The following is a 21,134-nucleotide window of genomic DNA, read 5'->3' as shown; positions in this document are numbered from 1 at the left end:
GTCACATGGACATTGATAAATAAGGGGGCCTAGCGACACCAAGTGGATACTATAGGAATAGCAACGTTTGTATGCGGAGTCGATGGCTGAACACCAGGGGTCCTCGTGGGGTCTCTAAAAGGTTGAAATTTCAGATGCCCTGCTGCTTCACAGAATCAATTTCCGCTCAAATTAGCGATCATTTTATTTATTTTTTATTTTCAGGTACTTTTCTGTGACAAAAAAAATCTATGATCACCGCTGCTGTCAAAAGAAACGATGTTTCACACTCGAGATACACAATTTTCCTATGGACACAAAGGCAGCAGGAGGTTGGAGTAGCCCAACGGGAGCTGGTTAGTTTTTTTTTTGTTTTTTTTTCCTCCAGGAAACACGCTATCAAATTTCACTCCGTTTACTCCAAAGTTATCCATGTATCCAGCTCCAGCTCAAACTTGACTCATAACAGTTGTTGGTAAGTTCGTTTGTTCATTCCTCTCTTTTACCTTTTCAAAGTTTTGTGTTGCTACTGAAATTGTTTTGCCTTTCAATGTTAGCAGCCGAGGCAGCGATGTTTACTGCACGGTGCCAGAAGTTTGCTTTGCTGCCTGAAGATTGATACCTGTTTACGGGTATTAACCTGCAATATTGTATTCATTATTAAGTTTCTCCATCCCTCCTCCGATAAAATTACAGTCGTCGAAATGCATCGGTTGTGTTATTGTTATTGCATATTCGCTAATCTGTTAAGGGAAAGTAGTATGCAAATGACAGCTATAATATAGAGTTCTAAGTAGATCGTTGTACTCCTGTGTTTGAATAGATTTCCGTCTCCATAAATATCCTTTACTCGACCAATTTTATACATATTTCTTACTGTAAGAGGCTCAATCAAATACTCTACACAGTCTTGATACAGCTGTGGTAGGAAGTTATCAATAATAATAATAATTAATAATAATAATAGTCCCAACCATTCCAGATTTCAGATTAATATTGCAAACGTGGTTGTGCATACATTCCGAAGTCATGTTCAATGAGTCCAAACAAGTTGAGACTTATTGAATCAGAGTGGATTTTTAAAATTCCCACCCACATACGGACAGGACTGTGCTATTCCATCCAATTGATGTCTTTGTGTTGGAGCTCAAGAGATCTCTAGAAAAAATGAGGAGTTACGTACATCTCATAATCTTGAAGTTGAGTGCTTGAATGGATTTGTTGAACAACAACAACATGCATGTATGCAAGATGTGTAACTCTTGCTCCATTGTTTTCTAATTTCAGTCGTGTTGGCTGTCTCTCTCTAAAAACATATGCAGCAGGCTAATGGGGAAGCACCACCATCTGCGCCTGCCATCGCCTCCAACGAGATGACCCCAGGATAGGTGGAGCCGTGAGAGTCAGGATAATTCACTATTTGGGTTAAGATACTCTCAACCTGAACCTAAAGGAAACAAGTTGTTCACACTAGAAAAGAAATTATCCCAAAAGTTCCAGTGAGCCCTCATGATGATGTTTTTGGTATGGTTGGGTCTGCTTTGGCTGCAAAGCTGCAGTGCTCACAGCCTCTTCACCTGCGAGCCAATTCGGGTTCATCGCTGCATGGGACTGTCCTACAATATGACTTTCTTTCCCAACATGATGGAGCACTATGATCAGGATGTTGCAGACAATAAAATAGAGGTGAGTGACAAACGCCTCCACCTTAACTTTTGTAACAAATGACAAAAGCATCAAGCAAAAATGAATCGATTCACCAATGCATTTCATGCAATTTATTTCTTAAAATTCTTAACTGTCACACACACAATTGTAAGGCCTTTATTCTGGTTTAATTTCAAATTGTACAGTCCGTCTTAGGGTCTTCACTCTTCTAGAGGTTGCACTGTTTTTCCAAAATTAAAACAGTAGATAAGGGGCAAGCCTGTGGTTCCTTGGTGGTTATAGATAATCTAATTGAGAAGATATAGTACCGACATTTATTCACTGCTGCTCAAAATAATGTTAGAATTAGTCTTGTCTCTTGGCAGAACTTCTTTTCTCCAATTGTTGCATCATATCGCCTTCCCGAAGGCTATCTCGGTTTGGGTTGCACATGTTAGAATGGCTAGCATGAAAGGTGCTGAGGGAATCTTTTGTGTGTCATCTAGCAAAGTTAAAGGCTTCTGATTTCACATCAGCCTCAGCCACAGGCTACTAATCATCAACTTTGTTGTGTGCAGTCTTTGATTCGTTCAGGAAGGGGATGGACACGCCCAGAGTCACACAAAGCCCCGTCCTGCATACCACAATGAATACGCTCTCTCTGTTAATCACTCACTAGTTTCATATTCTGCACACAGTCATACCTCCTCAGAGAAACTATGCAGTGTCCTATCAAAGCCTGTACTGTGTAATCACCAAGGCCTTCAAATTTAACCCAGCTCGCCCTTTCACAAAGGATTTTCAGGAGTAGACTTTCCCTTGTTTAGCCCATGTCCCAACATTCCACTGGCATTCACCTGTATTTGAAAGTTATACGTGTCAGGATATAAATGGGATTGAAACAGGCTGTGACGTATATATGGAGGGATCATTTCAGACATCTCAAAATTATTTTTACTGTTTTTCTTTTTTTTTTGCTAACTAATCATAAAAGCATGAGTGCACAAAAGTACTGTAATTCAGGACCAAACTTGTGACCTGAAATGCAACTTGTATCTTTGCTCAGCAGCTCCTCTGAATGTTTTGTCTTTAATGTCATTGCAGCCATTTATGCCCTTGGCAAGTCTTCCTTGTTCCCCAAATGTCCACCACTTCCTGTGCCAGGCTTTCTTCCCAGTATGCACTGAGGAAAATACAGTGCTGCAGCCTTGCCAAGAAGACTGTGAGGCTGTAATGTCCGATTGTCAGAAGATCATTCAGAATTTTGGCATTATTTGGCCTCCTGAGCTACAGTGTGACAAGTAAGTAATACTCGTGAATTAAGCAAGATTAGTTCATTGATAGATTTTTTTTGCATGGATGATTTTTTTTCTCTGTTTCAGACTTGACCCATGTGGTTTAGGAGATCGTACCAAGCTTCCCACAACCACCCCAATGAGCTCAATATCTGCTAAAAGGGACTTGGGCTTTTGGTGCCCACTGCAGTTGAAAGCTAAACCTGGCCACGGCGCATCATTCCTTGGAGCGCAGGACTGTGCTCCGCCTTGTTCCAATATGTATTTTAAACCCGACAGCATCGAATTTGCCAAGAATTTTATTGGCGTGTGCTCCATCATTTGCTTGGGTGCCACTCTCTTTACCTTCCTTACTTTCCTCATCGATGTCAAACGCTTTCGCTATCCCGAGCGTCCCATAATCTTCTATGCAGTTTGCTACAGTTTTGTTTCACTCATATACTTTGTCGGCTTCCTGCTGGGCAACGGCGCAGCCTGTAACAAGGCAGTCCACCCTACTGGTGTGGACACAGTTGTCTTGGGCTCCCAAAGCAAAGGCTGTACTCTGCTTTTTATGCTCCTCTACTTTTTCTCAATTGCTGGAATCGTCTGGTGGGTCATACTCACCATTACCTGGTTCCTGGCAGCTGGACCCAAATGGAGCTGTGAAGCCATAGAGAAGAAAGCGGTAAGATTATATCTGGAAGTGAACACATGAAAAGATTTGGCTCTGTTCTGATGAGACTGGAATGAATTTGAGGCTTCAGATTTGCTCACAAGTGACAGGCTTTAATAAGCTTCCATGTTGCATGCTCTTCAAAGATCTCTTGTGTGTTCTGCCCTCAGGTGTGGTTCCACACCGTCGCCTGGGGAATCCCCGGAGCTTTAACTGTCATGCTGCTTGCCCTGAACAAGGTTGAAGGGGACAACATTAGCGGGGTTTGCTTCGTGGGACTCTACGATCTGGATGCCCTGCGCTACTTTGTGATCGCGCCCCTGTGTGTGGGCGTCATAGTCGGTCTCTTCCTCATCCTAGCGGGCATCATTTCTCTGAATCACGTGCGGCAGGTTATACAGCACGACGAGCGCAACCAGGAGAAACTCAAAAAGTTTATGATCCGCATAGCTGTGTTCAGCTGCCTCTACCTGGTGCCACTGGTCACCTTGTTAGCATGTTACGCCTATGAACAGAGTCATCGCAGCACCTGGGAGAACACATGGATCAATGACCGCTGCCAAGAATATAGCATCCCCTGCTCACACAAGGTAGGTGTAACTCAACAGATCTTGGCTTCAAAAATACATTGCCGCACTTTAAGCTGAGATGACATTGTAGAGATTTTTATTTTCTGCCATCTCGCAATCGAAGGGCATATATTGACAAACAACCATGCTAACTCACACTTAAGGAAAATTGTAAGTTTTCAGTTAAATTAAAGTAATAAGCATGATTTTGGAATGCGTGAGGAAGCCGGAGTATGCAGACAGAAGCCACACAAGCATGTGGAGGGCATGCAAACTCAACACAGGGAGGCTGGAGCCACAATTCGATCCGCCAATCTCACAACTGTGAGGTGGATGTTCTTACCCGTTTTGCCTAAAAATACATTGGGAAATGGAAAATTAAGTTTTAGCCATGTGCCCAACACAAAAAATGTCCGCAAGCTCAATAAATCTCTTTTCTTTTCCATCTTAGACAACGGAGCATCAACGACCTGACCTGTCTCTGTTTCTGGTGAAGTACTTGATGACCTTGATTGTTGGAATCTCTGCGGTGTTCTGGGTCAGCAGCAAAAAGACCTGCTCTGAGTGGGCCTACTTTTTCAACAGGACCCGCAAAAGAGAGTAAGGACATTTTAGTGACCTTGTCATTTTGACATTGCTGATGGACATTTTTAGATTTTAGGCCCACTTTTTATTGTTTTGTGATCAACAGTCCCATCAGCGAGAGCCGCCGAGTACTGCAGGAGTCCTGCGACTTCTTCCTCAAGCATAACAGTCGTGTCCAGCACAAGAAGAAACACTACAAGTCAACCTCACACAAGCTCAAGGTCATTTCAAAGTCTATGGGCACAAGCACTGGCGCCACACCAACTAACGCCTCCGTTAGTGCTGGAACTTCACCTCTGGGAAATCATGAGCGCCAGAGCAAGGGCACTTCAAGCCGAAGCTCCAGGCGTGAGGACAAGGAGCGAGCAGAGGGAGAGAGACGTAGCAAAGGGGGGAGCTCCGGACAAGTTAGTAGCAGCAAATCGTGGAGTTTACACAGCAGAGTACCGGATGCATTGTAAGTTAATTGTTATTGTTAACATTTTATATTCTTGTCTGCGGATTTAATTGGAACTGTGATGGGACGTTAGTGAACATCCTCCAGTATTTAAACAATGTTTCCTACAGCAATTTGGATTATTCTATTGCACTATTCTAAGATTTTTATTAGCTAAACAGGTACATTTTCATTATATTATAGCCTTATAACTGTAAAATCAAGTTATTGTGATAAGTTGAAAAGATAAATGCATAATGTGAAAATGCAGAGCTACTTAACACATACGTATGAAGGTGTTGTATGTATCACACAAGTGTAAAAACAATTTAACAAATACAAAACAGTTTTTACAAATTGTCAAACTTCAGGAGTGCAATGCTTAAAATGCAGGATACGGAAGCCAGCATGCCCCTTGTTATTGCCTCTGCCTCTAATACGTAAAGATGTTTTTCTAATTTTGTTTGTGTCATAGGATGACACCAAAGAGTGAGCAGTCAGAGGTCAGACCAGTTCCCATCACACAGCAGGATTCAGCTCAGGGCCCATCTTCCGGCATTGAAGCCTCCACCCACCAGCAGATGCCCAAGGTGTCTGAGGAGGAAAAGGACATTAAGGACAGCAACTGCTGAGACACTGACGGCAGGCACTTGACTCTGATTGTATCCATTAGTTGAGGAAAAGTTACTTAGTGTGCACAGCCACAAAGTAATATTTACCTCCACAATTTCAAAAGTATTTTTTTGTTCTCGATTTGCATTCTGAGTGACTTTAAGATTTGTAGTAATTTAGTTGAGTTTTTACCGATATAGCTCTATGCCAAGTACTACATTACTTGTGGACTGATTTGAAACTGTAAGTCTTCTGTTTTTTATGGCAAGCTTAACGGAAGTCTTAATGTGAATATTCTGTTTTCCCCTCCATTCAATGGATTAGTCACTACACTGGGCATTTTAATGTGAGGTCATGATGTTTCCAAACCTTCAATAAGAGGGGGAGTGTTCCTGTGGTTTGTTTAATGTACTATTCCAGGAAAGAGAGTGTGTCATCAAAAATCATCCTACAGTTTTACTTTTAAATATATGGTAAGTCATGATAATTGTATTTGTTTTCTTGAATGTTTTGGTTGTACAGCTCCTCACTTTGTTGGTTGGGCCAGTGAATGTTAATTTGAAGAGTGTTTTTAATTTGATAATTTGCTTAATTTAAAAGGTAAAAGCAGATGTTTCACATGTGTCGGTGATGTCATTGTTGGCATTAAAATCCGTCTGTGAAAACCAAACTTGATTTGGTTACTATGCAGAGCTATTTTTATTTTAAATTGATTTGTCAAATTTCTTTAGGGGTTATTTATAAAATACACTACACTTAAGTCTTTCTCTGATTTATACTAGAGAAAATAAATTGAGTCATCGTCAAAATCTGCTGTGCAAGGATTATAAATTTCATTCCTTCCTGTTTAAGTGTCAAGGTCGTCTCACTGGCCAATTTAAAGGGAAACATTTATCTGTTACAGATGCTGATAGTGGCTATAGCTTTTTGTATTTACTGACATTGTTTCGCTGCTTCTTATCTCTTTTAAATATGCCTTTTTAATTTGATGTATTTTTTTTTTACAACAAACAAGCAAAACGTGAATAAAAGATTTTATTGCATGCATCGACGTGCGTTTTTTTTCTCTTATCTCAGAATTATCGCCACGCATGCACAGTGCAGACATTGGTCCAATTGTAGGACCATGCTCGCATGAAAAGTGCATGTTGCTGAGCTGTTTGCTTTGGAACGGTTTTCTTGAAGAGCGTTGACTGGCCCTACCCGCTGATCCTGCCCTCCCCCTGGATTGAAAGAGTGCATCAACGCAAGGTTGAAGACTTTCAAAGTTCCCAGTTGCACCAAATGATGTCTCCTGTAGCCCTGCGCCTTTTGCTCCTGCTCGTCTGCTTGACTTTCTCCGTGTACGGCGTGGAAAAGGTGAGAAGTAGAGGATACCGAAAGGATCCTGACGGGGATAAGGTAAGACCGATTGCAAATAACTCGGTCGTCATCATGTTAAAGCGATGTGGCGTTTTCCTTGCGGTGGGACCTTTTGGATGAGTCCGCTGCGTCCAAGATGAGGTTGTCACATTTTAAATTATGGCTAATAATTAAAGCACAAGTTTTTGTATGTTTGAGATAATTGATAATACATCCAAAACCCATAGATTGCGGTGAAAATGTCCACTGGAGTATACGAATAATTATCTTAACTTTGCCCCCAGAAATTATGTGCTGCAGTTTTTTTTTTTTTTTTTGTAAATATAGCACAGTCAGCTGGTTCTTCCATTATTATTTAGGTTTGGTGAGAGGAATAAAGCCAAAGAGGAAGCGCGTGGTCTGTATATATTCCAATTTGTTTAAACACCTGGTTTTATATAAAATGTGAAGATGCATTATTCATTCACCAATGTCTTTATTTTTATTTTTTTAACCAATCTTGCTTGAACAGGATTTACATACGTTGTGGGTGGCCACTGGTGAGATAGAATGCACTCATTCTCTGTGCTCTTGGGAATCCATCAAATGAAAATGAAGCTGTTTATTTGGCAAAGCCTTTCCAGACCTTCCCCCAGGTTCCCATTAATACTCTGTGTTGAGAAGCCTGGAGGCACTATTTTGCTCTTAAAATCTTCCTAAAGACTTTTAGTAGTACTTAGGAACTACAATTTTCTCAGCACAATGGGAGGATAGGATGAATGGCACGTTTCTCTATAATATAATTTTGTGGTATTGGAAAGCCCAAATGCATTCAACTATCTTCGGGAGGATGATCTTTTTGTTCTACTAGCATGGTTACATTTTTTTTCATAATCCTGAGTAGCCAAGCATTCTGTTCACTCTGGAGAGTTGCACTCCTCCCTTCAGTGTGTTCCAGAGTTCTCGACACTTAGGGCCAAATGCAGCCTTTATGCTTCATGTACAGTAACTGTAGCCGTGTGTTTGGACTATCCAGTATAATTCATGCAGGCAGCACCGAACTTTGAGCTGAAGCCGATATAAAAGTCAACAGTGTGCCCAAGTGGACAGTGGATCCATTCATTAGTTTGCTGTGAAAATCAAAGCTAAAATACAGGTTTGAGAAGTTTTCAAAGTCAAACTCGTACAGCTCATACTTAGTGGCTCCAAATTTCAGGTATATTGTCCAGAAAATAAAATGAAAGTCTGCTGTTTTTAACCGCAGGCTTCCCAGTTTCCTTCAGAACTGATGTCACATCACCAGATCAATCTTGCAAAGCCACTCATGGCTAAAACAGACCCTTGGCCATCTCTTTCCCCAGCTGACATTAGAACACCACAATTCCCTATAAATAAAGGCATTTTTCCAGATGTTCGTCTTCCCAAGTCCCGTTTTAGCTCCCCCCGAGGGATTCAAGCAGAAATGGTGTTGAATGGGGAGTACCGTATTTTCCGGACTTTAAGGCACACCGGACTATAAGGCGTACCTTCAATGAATGGCCCATTTTAAAACTTTGTCCTTATATATATTAAATTATTCCAACATAATGCATCATGTCAGATTTTTAATCCAAATCATTCTCCATTTTATCTTTTTTATTTCAACTTCAGACACAACAAATTACTTTATAATCACAAAACAATGATCCATAGTCTTTATGATTCATAGTCTTCAGCGGGCCACTTATGATTGATTTCATGACACAATGCTTCGGGCATGTTTAAATTTAGGAATTTGTTCCATATATAAGGCGCACCGGACTATAAGGTGCACTGTCGGCTTTTGAGAAAAATGTAGGTTTTTAGGTGCACCTCATAGTCCGGAAAATACGGTAGCTAAATGCTCTTTGTTCTCATCTCCTGACATTTTTCAACTTCATGTCTTTTGGTCATGGACTGACTACTCTTCACTGCTGCTGGTTCAGCAAAATGTAAACTGTATCAACATATGGTCATTGGCTGAAACTGTTGCGTAAACAAGTCAGTTTGTTTCAGACAGTATCCATGCATATACTGTGAATATATAAACTGAGAAACGTGTGTACAATAGAGTATTGTACATGATTGACACTCTGCAATATTCAGGACAAAGGAAACTAGTGCAGAGTCATGCAGGCCCGTTATTTTGAACGGGTCTGTTTTTAAGCAAGCCTGTGAATATGTATTTGAGTCAGCTGAGTAAGATGTGGCATTTATTTAAATGTGGCAGTAGGGCCATGAATGCGTGCCCAGAAGTATCATAACCAGTCCTTCCTTCCTTTTGACAATATATGTCTGTCATTAATATGCTTCATGGTTGTTCACGGTCCCATCTTTTTCTTCTGCTGGCCAATATCACCTTATTAGTATGTGTTTTCACGACTTTGAAATGTTTGAGCTTTGTACTGGCAAAAAAAGCTGGCTGATTCCAGGTGTCCACTTTACATAAACTTTAGCTCTCAGGAAGCAGGAAATTACATAATAGATTCAACTGATTTGACATCAACATTCACATTTCCTCCGACTTGCTTGCTCCTGCAGTATGGCAGCTGCATGCAGGGTCCAGCAGGAACTACCGGCAGAGATGGTAACCCAGGGGCTAACGGCATCCCCGGAACTCCGGGCATCCCTGGACGTGACGGACTCAAAGGGGAGAAGGGCGAATGTATCAACGAGATCTTCGAGGAGCCCTGGAGGCCCAACTACAAGCAGTGTGCCTGGAACTCCTTGAATTATGGGATTGACCTTGGAAAAATAGCTGTAAGTTGAATTTGCATGTAAATTTTGCAATGTCGATTTGAATTTTCCTGTGCTGTCTTGTAGGACTGCACATTCACCAAGCTGCGCTCAGACAGCGCCCTCAGAGTCCTCTTTAGCGGCTCCCTCAGACTCAAGTGCAAGAATGCATGTTGTCAAAGGTGGTACTTCACCTTCAATGGAGCAGAGTGCATGGCACCACTACCCATCGAGTCCATCATATACCTGGACCAAGGCAGTCCAGAGCTCAACTCAACCATCAATATCCACAGAACATCCTCAGGTACGATCACAAAGTTTGAATATGAAACTAAATTAAGGCACCAACCAGGCTATATGGAGGAAAACTCTAATTTTGCACTATACTAGTCTACTGTCTCATATGCTCAGTGATGCTTTATACACAGTGTGTGTATATAATAGTTGTTTTTTAGTCAACGGCAAAACATTTTATGTTGTGCCATTAAATTCTGTAGAACTCGAGAAGTAAACATCGGGAGAGGTCACATCATAATACACCAGTTTTGTGGCCATGTATTTTGGGTGTTCCCTACAATTTATGTGTCCTGTCTTTGTCTCTTTTCTTTTTCTGTCAGTGGAAGGACTGTGTGAGGGTGTGAAAGCAGGGTTGGTGGACGTGGCTGTATGGGTGGGGACCTGCGCTGACTATCCCCGCGGTGATGCATCCACGGGGTGGAATTCAGTTTCCAGGATTATCGTCGAAGAGCTTCCCAAATAATAACTGTTGCATAAGAGGTATGGGATCAGCCCTGCTAGTCTGGTCTTCTAAAATGAGCAGGTATGATTTGCCGAGGCCTCACACAACACTGATGGGAACGTCAATGTTTTGTTGACAGTCACTATTTGGCTGGCCATTCACTTTACAATAAAAAACCAAACTGTACTGTATTGTACTGTAATTTCAATGTTCCCTGGTGCTATGTGCAGTAATTGACGACAGTATGTAAACTTGTACTCATTTAACTTTTTGTATGTCTTTTTACTGATAATAAATAATCTTTTTGAGGTTTCTTAAAGTGACCATGAATGCAATCAAATATAGTTTTGCATTTAGTTCAGCTGCATTTGTGTACACATTTCTACATTATTTCACAATGCTCCCCCGCAATTAAGATGAAAAAAGGCAGTTAAAATGTTTTTAGAAGTTGCAAATGTTTTGGCACATCCATGCAATGAATTATCTACGATTATCCGCTGTACTCAACATTATCAATTGCTTATGTCATGTTGATCAAAATGGCAATTTTCACACCCCAAAACATTTTAGCATCAGTTCATCAAACTTTTTCGTTTCGTCAAAGCAACACAACGATATTGGCTGCTTAATTGTCTTTTGTTCTAACGTGCCGAAGAATCAAGCAGGCAATTCAGGTGAGTGTGCAGTTTCTGTTTATAGCAAAAGAAAAAAAAAACAGACATGATACACCAGATATCTAAATAAATATATTAATGTTATAACAAGCAGCTTTTTTTTTTTTTTTTACCTCAAGTGAATTAGGGAAAATTCACATTTTAATGTTCCATTGTTTGGCTTGAGGACTTTCATTGATCAGCTGCCACTTTTAATTTATTTAAGTCATTTGGAGACATTTATTCCTCTGTGTAAAAATAACCTCCTTGCATTGCTATGACAGTACATCTTCAAGGGTGTAGCACAAACTTGCAGCACTGGCCAGTAATCACTCAACCGCACTGAGAGGATCAACAATACAACTTGAAGCCTTCCTTTTCAGTGTTAACACTCAGTACATGCACTGAGGTTCATGTGCCAGGTACCGATAGTCTGACTGGCCGTTCAGTCTTACTGTGTTTATAACCTCATTGTGTGTCTTTTTTTTTTTTCTTTTTACTGATGGATCTTGCTAACTTGTGCCAAGCAGGAAGCGGGAGACATTTTCATATACTACAAATGTAATGCAGCATGCTGGAGTGACACGAATCAGGTTGGGGACGATCCCTTTGTAGAACCCAGTGGCGCCTTCATTCCTGCAGTGAGAGCAGTGACGATTACACACGCCATCTTTCTAATCGGCTCAGTCAACGCCAGGTCAGACTTGTAGAAAGCACCACATTATTACCACTATCGTACCTCCAAGTCCTCCTAATGACATCGATAACGCCGTCGTATCTATTGTGCTGGTCTTGCAGTCGAGCTCGCACCACTTGATATGGGTATGTCGTAGCCACCGCAAATATTTTAGACAGTGCCGCCATTGTGATGTATTCCAAAGGATTCTGTTGAAGTGATCAATGAAGCAAAGTCTCAGGTACAGCACAGAGTCATACAACATGTACATCAAGTGTGGTCTGCCTCTGAGGTTTAAGCGCTGTTAAGCTAAGTAGAGGCTGTCTGTGGCTCGTGGGGTTACATGACTCACCAGCTTTGCATCTGAAGGAAATTTCTTGTATTTATTGTAGTCTCTCTTCAGCTCTTCGTAGGCCATGAACTGCAGCGCACCATGAGATGTTCCAAAGAGACCAGGAATGTAACCCTTTAAGATTATGCATTATAAATTAATTTGACTGACACTTATACATGATCCTAAACGGCAAAACAAAACATACAAGACTTGTCGTTGCCTACTTATTGTTGTCCTTAGGTAAATGCCGTGGTGGATGAAATGCTGACTACGCTGACTGACAACACATTACAACCAAATGCATATTTAATATTTATATCTAATTTATTTAGCTGTTGGGAGTTGAGATGTACAACACCTCTTAAGCATGATGCAGTACAGTTCTGCACCACTACAAACGAGTTTTATTAAGTTTTGGAGATAACATTTATCAGCACAAAAAAAAAAGTGTAGTATTGTTGCCCTCTAGCGGTGATTATGGAAATAGTCATGTAGTTGTCGGACCTTGTCTGAAGTCTGCTTGAAAATATCACCATGGTACTTGTACTACAGACTGACCTTGTAGAGGCCTGACACCCCCTCCACGCGGTAGATCTTGAACAAGGCATCCAGCATCCCCCTGTACTGTTTAGTGTTTGGGTCAGAACTATACTGCAATACAAGCCTGGTCTTGGTTACCCAAATGGGGTTTGTTATGGTGAGTGTTAAAATGCCTGTCGAGACAGAGACAAAGAGGACATTGTGCAACGATGGCCTGCGTTCCAGCCGTTCAAAATTCAATCAAGAACATTTTGAGTTGCCAAACTTAATGTGGCCAGTGGGAAGTGAAGTTTCATGTGAAGCCGAACGGGCATTATTACCTGATTACTGTTGAAACTAGCAGCTAATGTGCCAACAATACAGTTCAAACCAACCTGCTTCAGCTGCAGACACGAGGTGCTCCGAAGCACTCAGTTCAGTCTGGCGACCTTCCTTTACGTAAGCTTTGATTGCATTGTATCTGTGAATGAAGCAGTGTGTCAATGCACAAAAAGAAATGTCAAAAGAAAAAGAAACAACAGACTTACAAGAAAAAATAGAGACCCCAAGAGGCTCCAGCACCCCACACGTTGGGGGTCACTCCTTGATAAAGTCCCCTCAGTCCTTCCTGGTGCCACACACTCTTCATGCAATGCAGTATGCCATTATACTTGGGTCTTAATTCCAAGCCATCACTCACTGAAGCAAAAATAAATTTAAGTGGGTTAGTCTTTGCAAGGGATGAAAGGTCCTTCATAGGAAACAACAATCACAACATTCATACTTTTTTTAAAATGTTTGATCTTGATGATTGCAATTTGTTTCAGTTTTAACATGGCGGTTTAAAAGTTCTGACTTGAGTACATTATCAATAACAACACAGAGGCTTTGCTTGAAGCTAATTTTTTGTATAGTGTTTGCCACTTGGATTTCCTGGAAAACAGTTGCAGTCTTTAATCAACACCCCTAACATTGTTTCAGGTCTACAAACCCGTACCCTCTTTGCTTTCACAAGTGAGATATTTCAGCGCACGAGTAGAACCACAAGGACACAGTAATAGAATGACTGCGTCTAATGAGTAACGTTTTTTCCACTGAGTGGCACTTTTGGAGTGCTAGTAAAACTTTAAAGGAGATAAGGAATATTAAATAAAAGCTCAATTGTTTTCATGCACTTGCTATTAAATAGATAAACAGCTTTCAGTAAAGCTGTTGATGTGGTATGTCCAAATAGGCTACACCACTGGAAAAACAATCCTATGGTTCCATTGGATTCACCCAATTTGTTAATTGGTTACACATCATTAAAATGTTTATATCATTTGAGTATTTTGGAGGACAAAAGTAGGAAAATTACATAAGTTGGTCACATTTTATTTTAATCACGTTTGATCAAAAGTTAGATGCTTGCAGTATGTTTTTTCCTACTACATGAAATTTCTGCACACTATGAGGATAAGTTTGCATACTGGTATTACAAGTAAATTCTATTTGTAAGGCAAAACTGTGCATTAGTTGCTTTTACTAGGAATTCTAACACACAACATTTTGAAGGACTACGTAGCAGCCTACTGTAGAGCATTAAATGTCACTGTTGCCTGATGTTGTTGTTTTTTTTACACTGGAGTAGAAAATTAACATTTAGCGTATTATTAGAATATTGACAGCGTCCAACAGTAGTTGATATAGTATGGCTCACCTGCAAACCTGATTTTGACCAGGTCGAGAGGATGAAGCACCAGCGTTGAAACAACTCCCCCGCTTAATCCTGCCACCAGGTTTTCTACCTTTACATGTTTGAAAACCCGCTGGACGTGTTCGGCGAATGATACGGCAGAGCCCGGTTTGCCATCACTAACGCTGACAGTACCGTGATCTTGGCCGGTGCTCATGTTTACCAACTTTAGCTGTAGCTTGCAAAAGCTAGGTGTGTTTACAAAACGTGCTCACAAGTCTTCAATGAGTCTACGGTAAAGTCGTCACGATGTTGCAGCGATCTAACTTCTTTGACATGTCTCATTGTGGACCCACATGGTTGCTCGTGATCCACGTTTTTAGCACGTGGCGTCAAATACGATTGAAAGTGACATTACCCAAGCAAATGTCAAGCAGCTTGCAAGGAAGTCCAAATGAGCGAAGTGTATAATTGCAGTGCATCCGATTCTGAATTTCAACTTAAAACATTTTATACAAAATCATTACAACTACTGTACTGTATATTCAAGAAAGGTTACATTAATTCACTTAGTTGATCTTTAAACAAACAAACGATTGATTTGGAAAAACACAATTTTGCTATGAATTTGAGTGCACGCCTACTATGACGTAGGCAGGAGGGGACGGATTTCTCCCATAATGCACTGCGATTTCCGTAAACGGAAGTTTCCAATCCGACGCGTGGGCCCATGCTGTAATGATTGTTTATATTGTTCATTTATTTCTAAATCGAACATAAGTGTATCTTGATATTTTCTTCTCACATTAAAATGAAAGTAAAAGTGCTCTCGAGGAACCCGGACGACTACGTCCGGGAGACCAAACACGATATTCAGCGCGGTAAGTGAAGTAAACCTGGCTAGGCTAGCTGCTAGCCATTTTTTTTTTTTTTTTGCTCAACACCGTAAACTCACTGCTGTTTTATAGTCGATTTTTAAAATTTTTTTAACGAAGACGCTGGTTGTCACACTAATTTCCGTGTTGTGACATGACATTCAAGGATCGTTTGACTAAGACGCACACATATATTTAATTTTAATCAGTGACCTACAATTATTTTCTTAATCTGAGGTTGTGCGCCGTTTGTATAATAACCTAGATGAAAAAGTTACTTTTTATAAATATGAATTAAGTTCTCGAAGTATAATATAGTATTGCTTTTAATAATTTGTTTGACTGCATTTTGATGCCTCTGAGTTTTTTGAACGATTTAACGAATTTGACTTGTCCATTCTTGCTCCCAGTCCCTAGAAACTATGACCCAACACTTCATCCATTTGAGGTGTGCAGAGAATACAGTCGGGCCCTTAATGCCACCAAACTGGATAGGGTGTTTGCAAAGCCTTTCCTGTCCTCATTGGATGGACACAGAGATGGTGTGAACTGCATGGCCAAGCACACCAAGAGCCTCTCCACAGTGTTGTCTGGGTCTTGTGATGGGGAGGTAACGACTCAGTTCTTGTATACATATTATTATTGTCGTCCATATACTTGTATGTTGTGTGACAACACTGTGTTTGATTTTCATCCTTAGGTTAAACTGTGGAATCTTACCAAACGTGTATGCCTCCGCACGTTCCAAGCCCATGAAGGATTTGTCCGTGGAATGGCTGTTCGCTATTGTGGAACATCCGTCTTCACGGTGACTGATGGTTTTTGTCATCCCAGTGATGGGCTATTAAATTATTCCCTGACAGTTTTTTATTTCAGTTCTAACAAAAATGGTATTTTTCCCAGGTTGGTGATGACAAAACAATCAAACAATGGAAAATGGAGGCCCCGGGTTATGGTGAGGAAGTGGAGCCACTTAGTACAATTCTGGGCAAGGTATGTAGAGTAGGAACCACTTGTGTGATTCTTTGATAACAGACCATTCTGCACTCAGTGGTATATATATATATATATGCATATCCAAAAGGAAATCATGGTGAAACGATGTGCTTGTTCATTGCAGACAGTCTTCACTGGGATTGCTCCTCATCAAAAAGATGGTGTATTTGCAACATGTGGCCAGCAAGTGGACATCTGGGATGAGCAGAGGAGCACCCCTATCCGTTCTTTCACCTGGGGTGTGGACAGCTTCAGCTCTGTCCATTTTAACCCAGTGGAGGTGAGTCTATGCAAGATGTACCCCATTGAGATGATCTTAATTCTGTCAGGGTGAAAATTGTTGACAGTATTGGGTGCATACATACATTCATTCATGCGTGTCGTAGAATTTGGACTGCTGTGAAAGCGGTATTAAAGACCAAGTGTGAAGTAAGTTGAGAAAATGCCAAATGCAGTTTAGTTATCGCACATATAAATAAAGCATAATTTCTATTTTGTATATGCGACAAAATAGTCGTGTTTCCAAAGTGAGATCCTGGTGAGCAACACATAATGTGATAACTATGGCAAAGAGAATGGCACAATGCAGTCCGATGGCCGACTGGAGTAAAACATCTGAAGTATGTGGCAACCAGAAGCACCTGTTAATCTTCCACTGTCCTCAGAGGTTACCTCCAATTTTTATTATCGGTTTGCTTTTCCAACTCTTAAGACTTGTCAATAATTAATAAAATGACACCCGCGATTGTTGACTGGCCAATTTATCAAAGATGGAATGCTGTCGGATATGGTATACGATTATGATCCCTTTAAGGCAGTGCTTCTCAAATAGTGGGGCGCGCCCCCCTTGGGGGGCGCGTGTGACCCTGGGGAACAGGCTTTTTTTTTTGGCAGTACTAGAATAAAGTGTAATTGCGAATCTTCACAGCAGGGGGCAGTGGCGCTCTCATTGTTACTTCTGTGACGTTTGCGACAGTGCAACATTTTACGACTTACAAGACAAGTTAGGATAGTCACGGTGGGGAAGGGGGGGCGCGAATAGTTTTCTTCTTGCTAGGGGGGGGCGTAACAGAAAATAATTGAGAAGCACTGCTTTAAGGTGACATGGACTGCCCACAGTTATGTCCGCTCCACTGGATGACAGGAAACATTTCAGGGAAAAAAGCATAGCTCAATTCTGTTGTGTTGATCATATTTTCCTGTTTTGTCAGACTGAACTTCTTGCAAGCTGCGCATCTGACAGAAGCATCATACTATATGACATGAGAGAAGCAGCTCCGCTTAAAAAGGTATAGTGACGCCACTCCCTTGCTGCATTTTTCACTTCTTTACCCTTTGCAATAATATTTTTCTTCTTATAGGTTATCATGACGATGAGGAGCAACACGTTATGCTGGAATCCGATGGAGGCCTATTACTTCACAGCATGTAATGAAGACTATAAGTGAGTGAGCAGATAAGACCTTTAGACAATTCCCAATGTACAACAAAATGGCTTTTCCAAACACTGTTGTTCTCTGACTCACTTTAGTGACAAGGTTCTTATTCCAAGAATGTTCTGTCCTTGTGCTTGTCCGTCTCTGCAGTCTTTACACATATGACATGAGACGCCTGGACAAGCCGATCATGGTACACTTCGATCACGTGTCTGCAGTGCTCGACGTTGACTATTCCCCCACCGGCAGAGAGTTTGTGTCTGCCAGTTTTGACAAGACCATCCGCATCTTCCCCATGAATGCTAGCCATAGTAGGTCAGTACCAATTTCTCAAATATACATGAAGACATGCACCTGAGGTCACTCTTAGGTTATTTGATGGAAAGTGAATGGATGTTGTACGACTGCTTGCTCTGCACCTTTTCCTTGGTAACATGTCTATCTCCAACCAGGGAGGTCTACCATACCAAACGCATGCAACATGTCATCTGTGTAAAGTGGTCGGCCGATAACCGTTATATTTTGAGCGGGTCAGATGAAATGAATATTCGTCTGTGGAAAGCGGCGGCGTCAGAGAAATTGGGGGTGGTAAGTAACACGTTTAATCCTTGTCTACTGTAGTAATAAGAACACTCCAATAAGCCTTTTTTTTTCCTTTTTACATATAGATTTTGAGTCTGAACATCTACTCAAGAAAGTACATTACACATTTACACTAAGCACTTCAATCTCTCTGAAATGTCAGACTTGTGCCACAATCCAATTTACTACTCTACTCATTAGATGGTTGCTTTTGACAGCACACCCTCCTTGGCTTTGTCAGAAGATGGCAACCGTTCAGATTCAGGGCTGGATCACTCTCATTAAGCGAAATGAAGCAGCAGAAATATACCCAAAACAAATGACCGGTTCTTTGACACAAACTATAGAATGGAAAAACTTATTTTCCATCACTTTTGCCTCGTCAGGCAACGCAGTCTGTTAGTATAGAAGTAGTTTTGTTCTGCTTTACGGCCTATGAAGTGTTCTAATGCTCCAACTTCGGTTTACGGCTTTATAGTAATGATCAATGATGTCCTGCCACCATTTCCAGCGGCCATCTTTCATTTCAAATCAGTCACTTCTGCTTATTCTCTTAATGCTGCTTCCGTTTGCAAAATTGGCTCACTTGGTAGTTGTTATCCTGTCGCTGTGGAAAAAAAAGAGATTTATTCGCAACTATTGCACTTAAGAGATCAGACAGTGTCTGCTCCTATCAGCAGTTTAAATCGGCCAATCACTTAAAGCGAGCCGCTTGCAACATAATGAAGCATTAACAATCAAGCTAGACTGAGGGTGTCTTTCATTATCAGGAAATACTGAAATGCTGAATCAAGGCATCGCAGATGACTTCTCTGACTTGCTGCATTTCACTTTTTTTGTTGGAAAACTTTATCATTCCATTAGATGCTGTGTAAGTGTGCTCGACAACAAATGAGTTGTTTGGGTAGAACGAGTTCCCATTGGAGGTATTAGTCTGAAAATGATGAAGACACGACTGTAATTCAAAAGTATTAATGACAAAGTCCAGTTGTACACGACTCCAAACTTTTACCTACAATAATAAACCTGTTGAATTACAGGTAACACCTGTTTGACCGTGGCAATTCTGTATTTTATATTACTGTACAAGTGGTCATAATGTATTGGTGTTTGATGCTCCTTTGTTGTAGCTTACGCCCCGAGAGAAGGAGGCCACCAACTACCGCCTTAAGCTGAGAGAGAAGTTTAAGCACTTCCCACAGATCAGACGCATCGCTCAGCATCGACATCTCCCGAAGGGCGTCTACGACCAGTCTAAGCAGCTTAAGGAAATGAAGGAAGCTCGCCGTAGAAAGTAAGTTCTTATTTCCGTTGCCGTTTCATACTGGTGATTGATGTGCATGAGTTATGGTACCTTGGACTGTTGCCAGGCTGTCTTTTGTTGTCCCACTGACCTCATGGAAAATCCCTTTGATGGGGCTTCCCTACCATGATATGTATACGTGCATTTGCTGTCTGTCATTAAGCCGAAGCACAGAGGTCGGCTTTGTGTAAAGCCTAACTTACTTTTTGTATTTACTGTGGTATTTTCTGAAAACATTTGTGTAGTTGTCAGTTGATTTGGTGTTTGATCGGTCATTCTCCTTCTCTGGCCTCCTCTTTGAACACCCTTGACTTTCCATCTCTTATGTTATCAGCAGCAGGCTTTTCTCACCATCTTTCATCCTTGTCTTTTAGGGAGAAGAATGTCCGCGCGCACAGCAAACCAGGAAGTGTGCCTGTGGTGTCTGAAAAAGAAAAACACGTCGTGACTGTGGTCAAATAGAAAATTATTTGACAACAATCTGGAGGTGCATCACACATACGGAAGGTGTGATTAGACTTCTCTATTTGGGATTCTTGCAAGCACACTTTCGCTGAATATTTATAAGTCAAAGCGTTCATATTCTGCCTGTCAAATCGTATTTCATAATTGACACTTCGTTTGTGACAGATTCAATTCTTCCTTAAAAGAAGTGACTCAACCCAAAGTGTTGCGTGCAATTTGCCTGAAAATGACTGTTCATTATTTACAAATGTATAATGTTTATCTGTCCATGCCAATGACATGCAGTGACAGGCAGAGCGATTAATTACTCTGTAAGGTACAATAAACCAGTTTTCCACTTGTTTTTATTCATACACCAGAATTATTCGTGTCTTTCTTTGAAAAAAAATGATTTATATTAAATTCAACAGGCCCAGGATTTCATACTGTAAATGCATTTGTGAGTATTGTTTCAGTATTCATACCTTTTGTGACATTTTTGTTTAGTGGTGTGCTGTGAGATATTTCTAAAATAAAATGTGTTGTGTAGACTAAAAACAAATCAAACCACTGCTTTTAAATCAATCACAGTCTACAATGTGATTCCAACTAATGGACATGAGTAGCGAATCACCTAATTTCAGGCAGAGATGAACTGAAGATATATTTGACCCCCAAAAAAATCATTACAGTTATTTGATTTTCTTCAATTAGTTTCACAAATCTTTCTGCGATTGTATAATAGTGAGAAGGTCTTTATCTATAGCACTGAGTTCAATTTCATTTTGCTTCATCAGGTTTTTATAGCAACAATTTTTCTGGTAGGTGCAAATGTTGAGAAAACCCCAAATCTACTTTGAGAAGTGAAATCCAACTGTGTTGCTCCTTGCTGTTTCTTTGCAAGCTTTCTTTCCAAGTTTGATTTAAATGTTGTCATAAGCCAACATAAGCTAAGAGTGTTTGATTTAAACCACTTAAGCTACCTGTTGTTTTACTTGGGACTAATTTGCTTACAGGTCTCTATCCTCT

The 21,134-nt window shown here is 40.8% G+C and overlaps 4 protein-coding genes across 11 annotated transcripts; 3 read left to right on the top strand and 1 right to left on the bottom strand.

The window, feature by feature from the left end:
* The first annotated feature begins 292 nt into the window (after nucleotides 1-292).
* LOC133160622 (frizzled-6-like) lies at nucleotides 293-6,826 on the top strand. Of its 6 annotated transcripts, none has more exons than XM_061288453.1 (9): nucleotides 303-454; nucleotides 537-611; nucleotides 1,302-1,665; nucleotides 2,731-2,927; nucleotides 3,009-3,588; nucleotides 3,747-4,166; nucleotides 4,597-4,745; nucleotides 4,837-5,187; nucleotides 5,642-6,826. In XM_061288453.1, exons 3-9 carry the CDS (start codon nucleotides 1,489-1,491, stop codon nucleotides 5,796-5,798), a joined length of 2,031 nt encoding a protein of 676 aa, XP_061144437.1. In that variant the 5' UTR covers nucleotides 303-454; nucleotides 537-611; nucleotides 1,302-1,488; the 3' UTR covers nucleotides 5,799-6,826. The 6 variants fall into 6 exon arrangements, with proteins under 6 accessions (XP_061144433.1, XP_061144436.1, XP_061144437.1 ...); XM_061288450.1 differs by having other exon boundaries at nucleotides 1,267-1,665; XM_061288454.1 differs by having other exon boundaries at nucleotides 313-454; nucleotides 540-611.
* Nucleotides 6,827-6,887: 61 nt separating this feature from the next.
* LOC133160625 (collagen triple helix repeat-containing protein 1-like) lies at nucleotides 6,888-10,931 on the top strand. Of its 2 annotated transcripts, none has more exons than XM_061288459.1 (4): nucleotides 6,888-7,137; nucleotides 9,679-9,897; nucleotides 9,961-10,177; nucleotides 10,491-10,931. In XM_061288459.1, exons 1-4 carry the CDS (start codon nucleotides 7,063-7,065, stop codon nucleotides 10,631-10,633), a joined length of 654 nt encoding a protein of 217 aa, XP_061144443.1. In that variant the 5' UTR covers nucleotides 6,888-7,062; the 3' UTR covers nucleotides 10,634-10,931. The 2 variants fall into 2 exon arrangements, with proteins under 2 accessions (XP_061144443.1, XP_061144442.1); XM_061288458.1 differs by having other exon boundaries at nucleotides 6,889-7,179.
* Nucleotides 10,932-11,287: 356 nt separating this feature from the next.
* On the bottom strand, nucleotides 11,288-15,111 carry LOC133160624 (solute carrier family 25 member 32-like). 2 transcript variants are annotated; one of them, XM_061288457.1, is made up of 7 exons: nucleotides 14,888-15,111; nucleotides 13,343-13,493; nucleotides 13,190-13,275; nucleotides 12,834-12,988; nucleotides 12,294-12,407; nucleotides 12,005-12,150; nucleotides 11,288-11,901 (listed from the first exon to the last, which is right to left on the bottom strand). In XM_061288457.1, exons 1-7 carry the CDS (start codon nucleotides 14,949-14,951, stop codon nucleotides 11,778-11,780), a joined length of 840 nt encoding a protein of 279 aa, XP_061144441.1. In that variant the 5' UTR covers nucleotides 14,952-15,111; the 3' UTR covers nucleotides 11,288-11,777. The 2 variants fall into 2 exon arrangements, with proteins under 2 accessions (XP_061144441.1, XP_061144440.1); XM_061288456.1 differs by having other exon boundaries at nucleotides 14,494-15,107.
* A 39-nt stretch (nucleotides 15,112-15,150) lies between these two features.
* dcaf13 (ddb1 and cul4 associated factor 13) lies at nucleotides 15,151-20,479 on the top strand. The gene is made up of 11 exons (XM_061288455.1): nucleotides 15,151-15,350; nucleotides 15,755-15,954; nucleotides 16,045-16,152; nucleotides 16,248-16,337; nucleotides 16,465-16,620; nucleotides 17,552-17,629; nucleotides 17,702-17,784; nucleotides 17,927-18,091; nucleotides 18,229-18,364; nucleotides 19,489-19,652; nucleotides 20,036-20,479. Exons 1-11 carry the CDS (start codon nucleotides 15,281-15,283, stop codon nucleotides 20,121-20,123), a joined length of 1,338 nt encoding a protein of 445 aa, XP_061144439.1. The 5' UTR covers nucleotides 15,151-15,280; the 3' UTR covers nucleotides 20,124-20,479.
* Nucleotides 20,480-21,134: the final 655 nt, after the last annotated feature.

Source organism: Syngnathus typhle, linkage group LG10 (genome assembly GCF_033458585.1).
Source record: "Syngnathus typhle isolate RoL2023-S1 ecotype Sweden linkage group LG10, RoL_Styp_1.0, whole genome shotgun sequence".
Classification (NCBI taxonomy): Eukaryota; Metazoa; Chordata; class Actinopteri; order Syngnathiformes; family Syngnathidae; genus Syngnathus; species Syngnathus typhle.
The sequence above is the reverse complement of the archived record's forward strand: the minus strand, read 5'-3'. Positions and strand labels throughout refer to the sequence as shown.